Here is a 16,561-nt window from a genome sequence, read left to right on the forward strand (position 1 = left end):
GGCTTGAAAACTGCTACACATGAGATGCAGCGGCTGAAAATGAAGACCGCATCCAATGTGTTGCAATTTACAAACTCCTACACCAGCAAAACAGCAGCTTGTGCAAGAGCATTCTCCTTCATTATGGCTGCCCTCAAAGAGTTTTATGTAGGCCTTGCAAAGTTGTATAATTTAGTTGTTAGTTGTACAGGTTGAGTATCCCGTATCCGAATATCCGTTATCCGAATTATTCCGAAAACCATACTTTCCAGAAAGTGGAAAAAAAATTTGTTTAGCTAAAAACTCACTGGGGACATATGTAACAGCATTACTGAGGACATGATATGTAACTGTCTGGCACTATATATGTACAAGAAAATGATTGCTTGGCATTCAAATTCAATATCTGAGATAGTACACAAATTTTGTTTCATGTTTTGAAACCTTGTTTTTTGAACAAATAAAATATATTTGTGTGTATTTTATGTGGTAATAAAATATATTTGTGTTTATTTTATGTGTTTATACAGCATAAATGCAAGATACTTCAAAATACATCATTGAAATATTAAAATATTCCAAAATACGGAATAATCCGTTATCCAAAATTCTCCTGGTCCCGAGCATTTTGGATACGGGATACTCAACCTGTATATAACAAGCGTTGATCAGCTGAACTGCAGAAAAGTTATAACAAGTACCTGTAATACAACTTGGAGAGGAGAACAATCATGAACAGGAATGAGTCAACACATTAATACTGGTGATACAGACAGGTCAATCTTAGCAGCATTGGAGGCCTGAGGTTCCGCTCCATCTCCACATGCTTCCCTACAGTGAATAGCTGCCAGGACTCTGATAGGTGGATAGCTACAGAGATTCAATAATCAGCATGCTTATAACCATTCACTGTCTGGCTGTAGGGCAGGAGGCAGGTAGAGAATGCTCCAGAGCAGGCCTGGCCAACCTGTGACTCTCCAGCTGTTATCAAACTACACATCCCAGCATGCCCTGCCACAGCTTTAGAATTCCTTAATGGCAAAACTGTGGCAGGGGATGCAGGGACTTGTAGTTTAACAACAGCTGGAGAGCTACAGATTGGCCAGACCTGTTCCAGAGGCACCATGTTGGGGGACTAATACCTTTCCGCCCCCCGCTTGCATGCCGGGTTCTCCGGCACGCGTGTGAATGGATGTTTAGCATAAAAATACATTCGCAGCTTGCGTGCGGGGAGGAAATCAATTGATGGTCATGGACCTTCGATTGATTTCTACAGTGCTTGCAGATGTAAGACACCTCTCCGAAGTCTTACACCTGTGTGCACCCTGAACGGAAGTGGGCAAGCAGCTGACATCCACTGATGTCAGCCGCCCTCCCCGCAACTGCATCACAGGTACATTTACATGAGGATGCCAAGAGTTTTCATGGGAACGCCGCCTGTCACCACAGCCCCACACTAGGTGAGAATGGGACCGCCCACACGCACCAAGCGGCTGCACATGCGCATAAATGCGTATGCAGTCACTAAACACAGTCGCTAAATCAGAACTGTATCAGCTTGTGACTGACCTTTTGTTCTTAATACCACTTGATACATTTTGTATTACAGTAGATAAAAGTGCACTGATTGTACGCATTCTTAAGTTCATAAAAAAAAAAGTACGTTTAAAAAAAATCTAAATTAATTTGATTACCCGTCTCTTAAAAATAGAAAAAACATCCCTATAATAATAGATATATAGATATATTGTTGCCCCCTATAAATAAAAACAGAAAATAGCATTACAAAGAATCTGGTCCTTTGTCTGACGTAACCCATATAGGGGTAAATTTTCTAAAGGTTCTGAAAGTGAAAAGTGGGGGATGTTTCCCATAGCAACTAATCACATTCTGCAATATAGAATAAGCCACAAGCCCCTTGCTAAGCAGCAAAAAAAATGTTTTGTTTTCTTATTTCGTTTTTTTTTTATTATTATTATTATTATTATTATCTCAGACCTCATTGCATTGCGTTCTTTTTTTGTTTTTCAATTGTTGCTATCTGTTTATTATGTTTTGGCTATTCACTGGAACAGTCTGTTTTATTTTGTCTGTTACCTTTCTAAATATAAATATAATCACACAGCAGCGCACCAGATGAAGATCAACAACCTCACAAGATAGACAGCTCCAGACAACAAACCATCAAGTTAAACCTATATTCTATTTCCTGTGGTCCCTATCTTACATTTGTAAATGGCACAGATGAATCAACCACCAATCTGATTTAAACCAAAGATCCCATATGACCAAAGGTGGCAGTGCTATTTCTCTCTGGGTCTACTACTATACATTTTAATTAACAGTATATCGCTGTCCTCTCAAACTCTGCCAACGAGACTTTGTCAAGGCATGCTTGTTCGTGTTGGAAATCCACCCAATACTAACTATAAATGGCATCTTTTCTGATACTTACAGACTGGCGCTCCAGTTGTTATATTACATAGAATTTGACAGCAGATAAGAACCACTTGGCCCGTTTTTTTTCCTTAGGTATAATCTCCACCCTTTTTGATCTTTAGTTCTTTGTATGGATATTCATATAAATATTCAAAGCATATTTAAATTGGGCAAGTGTCTTAGCCCCTACCTCGGGAGTCTATTCCACTTTTCCACTACCCTTTCTGTGAAGTTATTTTGATTTAATTTCTGCTGGACCGACCTCCCTTCCCTCCAGGGTGAGTGCATGTCCTTGGATTCTAATACGTTTCTTCTTTTGAAGAATGTCTCCCACCTTTCCTTGGTGAAACCCTTGGTATATTTGAAAGTCACGATCATGTCCCCCCTTTCCCTTCTCTGCTGGAACCTTTACATGTTATGGTCTTTCTAGGTAAGTTTTGTGATGTAGACCATGTACCATTTTAGTTGTCCTTCTTTGTACATTTTCTAATGTACAGTATTTATATGCTTCTGGAAATATGGTCTCCAGAAACAAACACAGTATTCTAAATGACCTACACAGTGGCATTATTATTTATTTCTGCTACTGATTCTTCTCCCTATCCAACCATATGACTTGCTTTGCTGCATTGCTTACCTACTTGAAACAGTGACCCCAGATCCCTTTCCTACTCAGTAGTTACCTTTATAGTACCCTTGATACTATATTTAGCCTTTTGTTTTTTTGAGACCCAAGTGCATGATTTAGCATTAAACTGTAGTTATACCAGTGGCGTAAGTTCCTCCATGTTGCCATAGAAGATGGTGCCCCCCATAGTTAGATACCTAAGCTTCAAAAGTTATAACATGTAGAGTGATAAACAACTAACCATTCAGCTCCTATCTGACATTTTTCAAACGGTGACATGGCAGGTAGGAGCTGATTGGCTGGCTGTTTTCACCCTCCATTTTATCACTTTTGAAGCTTAATGCATCTGGCCCCTAGAGAGAGGGAAAATTAGATAGGGAGTGAGGGAGGGAAAGAGAGGAGAATGGGAGAAAGGAAATCACGAAAGAGAGAAACAGAGAGTGTCAGAGAGAGAGAGTTTAAGAGAGAGAGGGAGAGTCATAAAAAGTGAGTAAATGAGAGGGGAGAGCAAGAGAGTATCAGGGATAGAGAGAGAGGGTGCCTGGGATAGAGATAGAGAAGAGGGGGCTGAGAGAGAGGGGACAGAGAAGGAGGTTAGTTGAAGAAGGGTGAGAGAGAATGTCAGGAATAGAGAGAGAGGGTGTCAGATGGAAAGAGAGGGGGTGAAAGAAGAAAGAAAAGGTGGGTGAGAGATGATGTCTGGGATATTGAGAAAGAGGGTGTCAGGTATAGAGAGAGAGGGTGGTTAGAGGGTAGAGAGAAAAGTTGTAAGATAAATGGTGTCAGGGATAAAGAGAAGGGGGTGACAGAGGTTTTAAGGGAAAGAGAGGGTGTCAGATACAGAGAAAGAGGGGTCAGAGATGGTAGGCCAGAGAGAGAGAGAGGGGTGAAAAGAGGAGGATCAGGTAGAGAGAGAAAGGGGTGTCAGGTAGAGGGAGGGGTGAGAGAAGGGGGGGTAGGCAGAGAGAAGGGGGTCAGGCAAAGAGAGAGATAGGTGAGAGAGCAGGTCTCAGACAGAGGGAGATAGAGAAAGGGATGGGAGTGGTCAGGCAGAGAGAGAGATAGAGAGAAAGTAGTGTCAGGCAGAGAGGGGTAAGAAAACTCCCTGTGTCTTCAGCGATCTGTGTGCTCGGATTTGGCCACAGATGTCTTTCACCATGTGCATTTGCCTCTGTGTATGTGCCTTCCAGGCTGCTCCTGCCCTGCAGCCTGCCCGCCGTCCTGTCATCGAGCCACAGGCTGCAGATTCAAATCCACTGAACAGCTGCTGGCAGTACATAACTCCTCGGCAGCGCTGGCAGCTGCCTATCACTCCCTGCGCTGTGATCCGCGGCAGGTGATGGTGGGCCCGGGCATACTTGCTCCCTAAACCGGCCACAACTGTGAAGGAACGGAAGTGCCCCCTCAGGGCTTAGTGCCCCGGCAGCAGGAACATCAGTTGTCATCCCGCAGTTCCGCCCACACAGTTTGGCCATTCCACTAGTCCATGGGTTCTTAAACTCGGTCCTCAGGACCACATACAGTTCACGTTTTCCAGGCCACCAGGCAGGTGCACAGGTGCACTCATTACTCACTGACACATTTTAAAGGATCCACAGGTGGAGCTAATTATTTCACTTGTGATTCTGTGAGGAGACCTGGAAAACATGCACTGTGTGTGTCCAGAGGACCGAGTTTGAGAACCTGTGCTCTAGTCTACCTAGATCCTCAATCTTTTTTTACAGTATACCCTGTTACATAACTTTTTATCATCATTTTCTGTTCCTTACCATTTGTAATGTCAACAACAAAAAAGATATTAAAGAGCACTGATCCAAGTACAGCTCTGGAGTTTATTTAGCAGTCTGCAATGTGGGACAGTGTCAAAGGCTTTACTAAAGTCTAGATATGCTACATCTACGGCTCTCCCTTGATCTATTATTTTAGTCACGGAGTCAAAAAATATTCAAAACATATGATGGACACAGCTATGCCCATAATGAGGAAACACAAGGCAGCTGTCTTAGGCAGCAACAAAAGAAAATTATTATAAAACTGGACAACTTTCTTACTACAAAGATTAAATAAGGATTATCTACCTTGCCGGTAAATGCAATAATGATTACAGATAATCTTCGGTCTTTTTCAGGCCACAGGAGGTTAAATAATACAGGGCGTGAGAAGACGCTATACCAGGCAGCAGAATGGTTTGGCATACCCTTGGCTATGAATTATAAGACACGCCATAAGACTAAGGGGCAGATTTATTAAGCTTGGAGAAGAGATAAACTGGAGATAAAGCAGAGAAAAGGTAAAAGGAGATAAAGCACCAGCCAATCAGCTGTGTTTGAAAAAGACAGTTGGGAGTTGATTGGCTGATGCTTTATCTCCTTTTACCTTTTCTCCGCTTTATCTCCAGTTTATCTCTTCTCCAAGCTTAATAAATCTGCCCCATAACCTGGGCTTGTGTTCTAACTTTTGCCACTTTCCATTTCTGCGACGTGAGCATGGGGAAAAGCATCCAACAAGTGAACTGTGTTATATTTAGAACTAATGGAAAAAAACAAAGATTACATGCCTGCCAGATCCAACTAATCTCAATGAAAGCAAAGTAGCACATAACTAGACTAAAGGGCGTACGGAGACTATCATGGAACGCTTGTGAAGGAGATTCCATCTGCTTTTCCCCAAACACATGTCCACAAGCTCCTGGCCAATGTCACGCGCACATCCATAGGTATACTAGGGAAATAAACAAGCAATATATGTATACAGAAGATCGTAAAGGACGACTAGGAAAAAGGAGAGCACTTGTTATAGCAAAACATACTTTCAATATCTATAACACAGCAAATAACATTGGATTTATAGGCACTTCTAGAACACTGCAACCTACAGGTTACTCTACTATACCAATATTTTTAACATTAACAAATAAACAGTTGTCCGCCAAATATACGCGTACATTGACCCTTTGAGTGCCAAGGGAATTTGTCAAAAGAGGTGCGAAAATTGCCACCCAAATTTTTTTTTTCTATTAACCCTTTGAGTGCCAACGTGGCTGTGAGGGATCCTCAGAATGTCCATTAAAAAATCCCAGCATCGTTTTTTTTTTTTTTTGGGTGCAATATTTACCTAAACTTGAACGAATTGACGCGGCTGTATTCGGATTTATCTATACTGAAAGAACAGTTGCTGGCATTTTTAGCGGATATTTGGAGGATTACTAACAGCGACGTTGGCACTCAAAGGGTTAAAACGTAAAGCAAGGGTAACTGAAAACGTGTGGATGCAAAGGTTGTTCCGCGCTTTCCCGGTGTGCATATTGATTACACTGCATGCTATACAAATAGAAGCTATTCCTATGCACAGTGACAAGTAGTGGCGGGACATCATAGGGGGCCTTCTCTGTGACCTCTTACCCCGTTACTGCTCCCACTAGCTGCCATTGACAAATTTATCATTTCCATTTATAATCATAAATAATTTACTTAGAATAGAGACAATGTGCTGCCTTTCATTTGTCAGGTATATAACATATAGCCCACATTTATATCACAATATACAGCTAACCAACTGGTCACAATATAGTACACCCCTAATATCTAGTAAATAATGTCGCCACTTTAACTGCCCATCATTTTAGTGCATTCTGGCAGTAAGGGTACAGTTCCTGCTCTAGTGCCTGATTACCGCTGGCAAGGAGCGGCGGTGATACGGTGATGTGTTGTGCCATTTACCCCAGTCTCGTCATGGCACTACAAAGGTGGTCTAGCTGTGAATGTGGTCTCCCCTCTTACCTCATGTCTGTCTTCTGTTCTCGCCATGTGTTTTCTTTCCCCAGTCTGACTTCTGCCCTCCTTGTGTCCCTATGTAAATTCTGCCAGCTGCCTTATGCCTGTACTCACTGCGGTCCCTCCTGTGTAACTCCTACTTTCTTGCATCCTCTATGCTTTCTTTGTCTCTACCATCTGATATATGCCTCCATACTCATCTCTACTGTCCCCTGGACCCACAGGTCTCTCCACCCCATTTCTTTAAGTACCCACCTACTGTACAAGATATCAGCATTAAACCAACATGTGACAAAAACATTAATCCTGCCATTCCCAATCGCTTACCAGCATGTGTCAATCACAACACATAAGCATCTGCCCAGCATCCCATAATACCAGCTTTGCCAATGACAAACAATTATTAGCGGAACCATCCTTATACAAGCATACTGTACATGCAGTTCTTGAGCCAATTTGTGTCAACCTGGGTTTGAATACTATTATTATCAGTCTGTACCTTATTATTATATGTCAATTCATTTAAGTAACTTGCACATCGCATTATACCACCCTGCATCACCAACACAACACTTTATATAAATATGGGTGAGTTTGTAGAAGCTAATTATTTATAAAAATTAGAAAATTCCATTTTATTTGTACTGAGCTGAGTAGAAAATATTCAATGCTAGAGGGTCGAGAATCTGACCTTTTTTTTCCCCAAGAGTAGAACAACCTGTAATGTTTTGGTAAAATGCAGCTGCGGGGATTTTCGTTGATTATATTAAACAGTAAATAGAATAATTCCAAATGCAGTTAAAATTCGGGAATGGTTTTCAGATACAAGAATCCCGCTATGTTATCCTTACATAATCCTGTTAACACTGACACTGTGGGGCCCCTAGGAGCTCACTAGTGATCCCTTGGTAAGTTTAATGGCAAACCATATTATAAACATATGTACATATATGTCCAATGTTATATAACATTATGTTGCTATAAAAGAAAAGTTTACAGAATGTCATACAATCTTGGAAGCCCAACTGCTTCTCTGTGGCAAGAAATTCAGATGTGACCTATATAATAATAATAATAATAATAATAATAATAAAACATAATGCAATAACTATGAATTTGCTCTTTGTAATAGATGTTTTCAATAAAACAAAACTTTATTGGTATCTCCTAACTATAAAAATCAAAAACAACTAAACAAAAGAACTCGTAATAAATCACTCACTCTACATGAAGAAAGAATTACCTGCATTAATATTCATCAAAAGCCTTATCTGTAAGCCCTCATCCACTAGGTAATACCCCTTTCACATCGCACTTTTAAAATGGTATATTGCCGTTTTTTTTCCATTTAAAAACGTTGAAGGCTGCAATGTGAAAGTGCCAGAGTAGATTTACCGGTTAAAGTTAACCGGTATTTCAACACGGTTAAAAAGCAGAGTCCTACACGTTTTAAAGCCTTTTTTTGGCAGTTTGAACAGCTCTATTTCAATGGCTTGAAACGTGTCCCTTGGGGGTTAAACGGGTTGAATATTTGAATGGTATTAAATGATTTTTAAAACGGTTTTCACCTGCAATGTGAAAGGTCTCAAGGCTCAGACCTGTTTTAAAGTCCCATTTAAGAATACCGTGTCATTACCCATTTCTGCAATGTGAAAGCAGTATAATTGAACTAGGACTAAAACAATTTGACTCACACTAGACTGTATTACATAACTTTCACAATATCCTAAAATTGATACTTCCAAATAAACTTAGGGTCCCAACAAATACGTGGAACATTGCTGTCCTGGGTGTATTGGTGTAGTCTACGCATTAATAGCCCGTCAAAATGACAGCTAAAGCTGGCCATACTGTACATCTACAGATGTATTGTCTGATCTGGCTGGTTGGAACAAAAACCTGTTAATCTGAATGACAGTTTGTCAGTTTTCCAGCATTTTGAAGCACATTACCTGATTTTTGTTCCAACCAGCCAGATCTGCCAATAAATCTGTAGACGTATGGCCAGCTTTATTAATCCCTATCTGCTCCTACCTCCAATCTCTGTCTTCACAGCTCCCTCTGTCCATATATAGGAAGTTTGAAACATATAATTTTGGTTTCACTTTCTGTTATGGAGTAATTTGGTGCATGAAGTGACCTCTAGTGGTCACTGGTGATACTTCACTTCAAAAAAAGGTGAGGATTTTGCCTTTTATATATATAGTAATTACAGGATCTAGCCTCCCAACCCAAAAGTCAAGCAGTTGAAGCAAACCTTATGCACATTAACTCATACAATAAAACATTAAGGGCGAGATGTATTAAATGGAAAATGCGGTAAAACCCCGGTTTTACCGCATTTTCCAATGTATCAAAAATGATACCGCACTGAAGGGTATCGCCACCTTTGGGTGGCGATACCCTATAGAAGCCTATGGGCATCTTTTCGCCGCCCACCGCTGCCGCCGCAAACCCGCCGCCTCACCGACACCCCCTCTGGCTTACCTTCCTGAAGGGTCCTCCTGGACCCCGGAAGGTAAGCCCTGCCTCCTATTAGTGAAGCAGCCGGACATCCTTCCGGCTGCAGGGGGGAGGAGGAAGCGCCGGGGACAGCATGCATAGCTGTCCCCGGCGAGAGCGTGGCGGCAGGGAGGTGACGGAGACCCCCCGCACACCAGTGTACAGGTATCGCGGGGGGCCTCCGTCACCGCACCGCAATGCCAGCCGCATATGTTAGTACATATGCGGCAGCATCGCGGCGGGGGGGGTGGCGAATGGCGGCGATATATTTTAATACATCCCGCCCTTACTCATACAATAAAGTCCACGATGAACAGTTTATTATGATTTTTACGTTACAATATCCTCACTGGATATAGGACTACTACAAATGTTCAGAAAACAATGAATTTACAGAGGATTCCTTTTGTTCCCCATTGTCCATTTAAGGTTAGATGATTGGATTCAGCCTCAGACAATGATTACTACAATTATAATCAAAAGTCATGGATGTTAAAGACAATGCTGGCAGTTCTTTAACAAGAACCACAATACCCCTATTCATGGACATTTATCTTAAATTACATCACTACTCTACACCCCTGCAGTGTGTACAGATCCCGCTGCTTGGGTCAGGGGCCACATAAATTCTTCAAGCCAACCACAACCCAAGAGAAAAGGTCATATGTGAAATGAACACTATTCCTCTCAGTGTTGCAATAACATGTAAACAGGGCTTTTGCTAACAATAATTTGGTACTCCTTAAAGTAACCATAGAAGTATATTACATTACTGGGACATCCAGTGAGTATAAACAAGACATGCAACCTGCAAGAAATAAGATGTCATATTTTTTTAGCACCATTCCAGCTATTTAATAAGCCTTGGAGACAGATAAAAGAGAGAGAGAGAGAGAGAGATAAAGTACTGGCAAATCAGCACCTGACTAAGATGTTACAGATGCGTTCGAAAAATGATAGAAGCTCCTCTGTACTTTATCTCTCCACTGTATCTTTATTCAAGGTTTAGTAAATAGACGCAATAATCTGAAGAAAAAACAGCAGTCGGGTAACCAAGCAATAACTTACAAAAACATATGGTGACACCATGCTGACGAGTAAATATAGCGATATTGACCCAAGAGACTACTATGGAAACCACAGGGCAGGGGCCCCGTAGAATGAAATCTGTGGTTCTAGTGTTCTTTATTCATGTTGGTATATTGTTTCCAACGGTGAAATGTGGGAAAGATGTAATTAGTAGGTATGCCGCCATGTTGCATTAGTATTATTCTGGGATGGAACAAGCCATGATAGACGATTGGTATTTGAACCAAAATGGAGCATTTATAAATTCTGCTATTTGACCAGGCATTTTTTCATTAAATGGCTACTGAAACAGAGTACGTATAGAGTACTGTTCTTCCAACCAATGCATAGGCGTGCTGCAGCAGAGGAGACTTGCCCAGCAGCGGAACTCTACACGTATCCCTGCTACTGACTTCTTGTCTATTTATACACAGATATTTTTACATTCAGACTTTCCACTCTGCGTTATAGGGTCACAGTAGACGGTCGTTTGGGGGGAATATGAAATCTCATCTTGGAGATAGTTATTTTTAGGGGATCTGGAAAAAAAAAGTAAGGATTACATATCTGTCAGCCCCAAGTAATCTCCCTGCAGCTCTAACGAGGTAAGTCATTTGTTTACACAATTTCAGCTGTTTAACCCATTCACTAGCATAGGACTCTACCAGACTGAGTACACGTTGCTGTATAATTGCCTTGTTGCATACACACACACACACACACACACACTTCTATCTACTGTACAAGTATTCACTTTAAAATCATACATTTAAAAAAGATATTCCCTGAAAGGAAAAAAAGGTTTTAGTATTTTATTTAATTTTAGTGTTATTTGAAAACTTTAAGAGTAATAAATTGTTATCCTTGGCAAGAGGAATGTTGGGAAGTAATCCATGAAAGCTATACCAGCGCCATTAAAGTCATTTTTTTAAGTTCTTTCAAAACAAATACCAAAGTAATAGCAAAATGGTAGCTGTACTCAATCAACAAAACACAAATATACAGTAGAATGATACATATAATAATACAACAGTAGAAACAGGCTGTACAACTGACCAAGCTTTTATTATTATTATTATTATTATTATTATTATTAATATTATTATTATTATTATTAATAGTATTATTATATTATATTGTTAGATATTATTACAGTTCAAAACAAATATAGCTTATTTATTTATAAGAAATATACATTATATTTAGCCTATTTACTTATTTGGCTGATCCGAATACTAAATATAATTCAAAATGAGAATATAACATGTAAAAATGCATAATATAAATCAATCAATAGAACAAAAAAAAAAGTGTTATGTACATTAGTGTATTTACACGTAAATGTTTTCCAATAAACCATTATACCAGTGGTTCCCAAACTTTTTTGCATCACGGCACACTACAGTATATTATCAGAATATTTGTCATGGCACCCCTAGGTGCAAATTTTGCTACCGAGAATTTCAGAAAACAATATTATATTAAATAAGTTGTGCTTATATGTCATCCTTAGGTAAAGTTATGTGGTAAGGGACAGACTTCACTTCTGTTTATCCACATAGTTAAAAACTGGAAGCCACCAGCACTGATTTTGCCTGTTACATTGACCATAAATTATTTGAATCGGTTCTGGACAACCAAAACGAGGCACCCCTGCAAGTGCTCCGATGCACCCCAGGGACCCTAGGCGCACAGTTTGTGAACCACTGCATTTTACTAATGTTTATGAAAAAATATGCTTCTTTTATACAAATATACAGTATAGTGGTATGAGCACCAGATTTTGAGGTAAAAAATTGCGCATCAGTAAAAAGAGGTAAACTAGGAAACATATAATTGCTGACAGTAATATAATGTATTTCATACCTAAAGAACAAACATCGTTCTCTGTACTGAGCCCACTCACTACAGTAAATTCAGCAGCTTGATGCCTTCAATCCTAATTACAATTTTGACCTTAATTGTCTTGATTCGAAACCAAGTATGTCAGTTGTATTAACAATGCAGACGTGTTTATTTAAATAACAAATCAGACAATTTGCTTAAAACCAAAAATGCCTGTCTGTGGTCATTTCCCTTGCTTAGTACCTAGATTATTCTTACAAGTTCCATACCTCAAACTCAACTGAATTCCTAGAGAGAGAACTTAACGCATATATGCATGACTCATGAGACATATATTAAAGTGTCTGCTAGGAGGTGATGTTTGAGAGAATACAACTTTAATTAATAATAAAGTCATAAATGGATTTGAAATATTAATATTACCAATCAAATCTGGAGGTTATCTAAAGTATTTATACTTGATGGAAAAAGAACAGCACTTGCCAAAAGAGGCAACGGTTAGCATAAAGTAAAGGCGTACAAGGTTATTTGCATAATACAGTATGTATATACTTATCTATATATATATATACACACACCTATATTATATATATATATATATATATATATATATATATACAGTATATAAACATATACTACCAGATAAAAAGGTTGCGCTACATAGTATCAGTTAGTAGGATTTTCTCAATGGGCTGTGTAAGAGGTCATGTGATGTATGGAAACTTCATTTCAACTCTGTTGTGTGTGTGTGTGTGTGTGTGTGTGTGTGTGTGTGTGTGTGTGTGTGTGTGTGTGTGTGTGTGTGTGTGTGTGTGTGTGTGTCACACACACTGTATGACTTGCTGCCTTCCACCTATGGATCTACTACTATCATAGACAACAAATGTGGCTGCAGCCAGAAAGGGGTACAACACATCACTGAATGTAGCAGCTTCCCAGATACAGTACTTCACATAGAAACCAACACAGCCTCCGAGTAACAGGAATCTGCTCCATCTCTAGTAAATCATGCCATGTTTTCTTGCTGTCACTGTAGAATGCTTGTACTGTATAACAAGGCAGGCATGCCAAGTAATGGGGCTGCAGGTCCACAGTCACATTCACTTCTCATGTACCTTTTGGGAATGTGAGTTGCAGGGACCCCTAAATCATATCACTATGCTACTGTGCAGTGTGTGAGATACAGATACTGTTACTTATTACTGTATATACTGTATGTATCCATTACCTACAGTGCTTATGTGTGCATGCATGATGATAATTGTGTGTGTTTATGCAAAATCTATACAAACACACACACACAGACAGTAAGCAGACAGACATGCTTATGTCAAACTTTAGAGATAGCATAATGCACTCTATAAGGAGAGCAGCTACAGTATAAGGTAGCAGGGGCTGTGTGCTGCGTGCTGCCTATAGCAGGCTTACCCCGTTGCTGCAGATGACTGGCCGGTAATCCTCCTTCTCCGCCGGCATAGACAGCATTGCTCAGTGCCTGCACATCCCCGGACAGCTGCCCCGCACCACTGCTGACCCTACTACACGTGCTGCCTCTGCTGCTGCTGCTGCTGCTGCTGCTGGGGATGAGGGGACTGAGCATCCTGGCAGGCGCACACCCCACGGCACGCCTCTGATGGAGCAACAAGTCAGGGGAGCTGTCACGGTCCACTCCTGCCCTACACACACACACACACACACACACACACACACACACACACACACACACATACAGCACTAACACAACCACACACACACACACACCTATGTTCTTGCTTTTACATTAGCTGAAGAATGGGAAATACATTGGTTGTGTGTGTGTGTGTGTGTGTGTGTGTGTGTGTGTGTGTGTGTGTGTGTGTGTGTGTGTATATATATATATATACATGCATACATATAAACACAACATGTGCAGTTGTGAAGTGGCATACACACACAGTGACACACACACCATTATCATCATCATGTATATTAACTATTATTGGGACACACACATACATACATACATACATACATACATACATACATACATACATACACATACATACATACACACACAAAAAGTTACAAATATCCCCCATCCTCAAAATAGAGGGGAAAAATGTTTTCTGCAATTTAAGCCAGTTTGGGCACATTTCTATAGACTGGTGTGGTACATCAATATTGTTTGTGTCATTACCGTCCATCCTATAAAATGCTATGTGCCGGGTATTACTTAGGGGTCTCCATATAATACGAAACGCCCTTCCAAAATCTGTTTTGTAAATGTTATTAGTAAGAACTCACCTTGAGACTATGCCTGGGCTGTGTCTGACATTGATCTCGGTTACCAGGGTATTATATAATATCCACATATGTGAAATCATATGGAAGGTCAATGATGTGATTGTATTTCATTATATGCTCAGAGATTGAAGAGCTGTAACACCAGCTGAGATTGTTACAGTGCTGAAAAACGTGAAGGTGACAGAGCAAATATATACAGCACATGTTACTGCAATGCTGGATCCATCACTGTGGATGTTATGCTCCTATAATCAATATCACTGGTAGAATCGATATGGAGTCCCTGCTGCTATGATCACTGCATGCTGGTAATGTATGTATTACTTTGGATGGGAGCAGTGCTTCCTAAATGGGAATATGTAAAAACCGGACCCGGACAAGACCCCAGACTGCCGGACCGGACATCAAAATCTGCAGTCCGGAGCTTGTCGTGTCCGGTCCGGGGGGGTGTACCATCCTGGGGGCGTCCTGTCCGGGGGGGCTTCACGTGACAGCTGTCACCAGGGAGCGGAGGAGGGGGAGAATAAAGCCTCACTGTATGGTCGGGGCATGTAGCAAAAACAGGAACGGTCCGGACCACAGATGGAGGCTGTAATCATCCCTCCCCATGTCCCTGGTTAAAGCTATCACAGGCATCCCCACAGATGGGACCCCCTGTACCGGACACTACAAGCTCCGGAATGCAGAGTTTGATGTCTGATCCAGCGTTCCGGGGTCTTGTCCAGGTCCGATTTTTACTTAGTCCTGTTTACGTGCTGCTTAAGGCCCATACTAAAAATACTTTACTGTTAAAAGCCATGGAAACATTTTTGTGCAATCTCCCTAAAAGTACTGGAGAGAATTAGCCTGCCGCTAAGACATTATTTCCTATGGTAGCCAGCTATATACATGGCATACCATCCTAGCACAAAGGGGGCTAACAGGAAAACAGGAAATAATTAGCAAGGAAAGAAAAACAGTTATTTTATAACAGCATACAATTTGTTTTACCAGTTGTGTAAGATTGCAATAAATTGCACCTCTCGCCCTCTTTCTGTAACAGAATCCTAACACATCCCAAACCTGGCCATGTACTCAGTCCAGGCAGGAGCATGAATGCTCGTATTCTCCACATCTGTCACAGGAAGCAATATGCTCAGTACAGTAGCTGGTGTTTCCTAACAAATTAATCATTATACAGAGCACAAATTTAGGGCCTGCTTTTAAAACGTAATTAAATATTCATTTTAGTCTTTTCTTTCAGGCTTTGATTGTCCCCAAGGCCATGCAAAAGAAAGATATTTAAGGACTCAAAACTGAATGTTGTGTTCAAGGTTTCTGTGGTAAAGGGCCCAATTCAGGCCTTATTGCTGGCCTGTGAATCTTCAGGTAAACACAGCCCCACGCCACCACGCACATGTGAATTCCCGCCAATTCGTTCACAGACAATTTTTTATTTCTATTTGTTTTATTTACCATTAGACTACTCACGTCCAGTATTATTTGGGGAAATCTGCCAAGAGGAGGAATTTGCTGGGGAGGAATCTGGTGATAATGCATCAAGTCCACAGGAACAAACCACTCGCACCATCTGAAGACACATTATCTAAAGGGGATAATATTTTTGAATCTTGTGTTTTCATGGGCCACATTGATGTTGGTATGGAGAATACTGAGGACTGCAGCAGCAGCGGCAGTTAGCCTAATCAAGAGTTGTCTCCAATACCCCGTGTTAGGCTATTCCTAAATAGCTCTGGTATTAAATCATGCAGGAGAAGCCATTTCCACTACAATTTGTAAGAAATAAAATGTATTGATAAATAAAGTGTGCTGGGTTTCTGTGTTGTACCAAGCAATATTGACAGTGTCGGACTGGGGAATGAAGGGACCACTATGGGAATGCAGTGGAGAAGGTCTATGCTTAAGGGTTGTGGTCAGTCACCAGAGGAGTTGTGGCCAGCCACAGAGACTCACATTAGGTGAAATTTGGTGTACTATTAGTAATAATGGGGCAGATGTATTAAGCCTTAACAAGAGATAAATTCAATGGTGATAAAGAAAGATA

At 40.6% G+C, this 16,561-nt stretch overlaps 1 protein-coding gene and 1 long non-coding RNA gene across 3 annotated transcripts in view; one reads left to right on the forward strand and one right to left on the reverse strand.

Moving 5' to 3' along the window:
* The window catches only part of CORIN (corin, serine peptidase), a 230,702-nt gene extending 216,849 nt beyond the window's left edge, over positions 1-13,853 (reverse strand). Inside the window, exon 1 of one of the 2 annotated variants that reach the window (XM_083167929.1) lies at positions 13,663-13,853. In XM_083167929.1, coding sequence (XP_083024055.1) covers positions 13,663-13,719 — 57 coding nt within the window. In that variant the 5' untranslated portion in view covers positions 13,720-13,853. Of the gene's footprint in view, positions 1-6,825; positions 6,960-13,662 lie in introns of those variants that run through there. The other variant, XM_083167930.1, reaches the window with a different exon arrangement.
* On the forward strand, positions 10,770-16,260 carry LOC146053034 (uncharacterized). Its single transcript, XR_014467703.1, has 3 exons — positions 10,770-10,994; positions 15,761-15,885; positions 15,979-16,260. It is a non-coding gene; the product is annotated as an uncharacterized LOC146053034 (long non-coding RNA).
* Positions 16,261-16,561: the final 301 nt, after the last annotated feature.

The sequence above is a fragment of the Crinia signifera genome, chromosome 1 (genome assembly GCF_055691185.1).
Source record: "Crinia signifera chromosome 1, ASM5569118v1, whole genome shotgun sequence".
Taxonomy (NCBI): domain Eukaryota; kingdom Metazoa; phylum Chordata; class Amphibia; order Anura; family Myobatrachidae; genus Crinia; species Crinia signifera.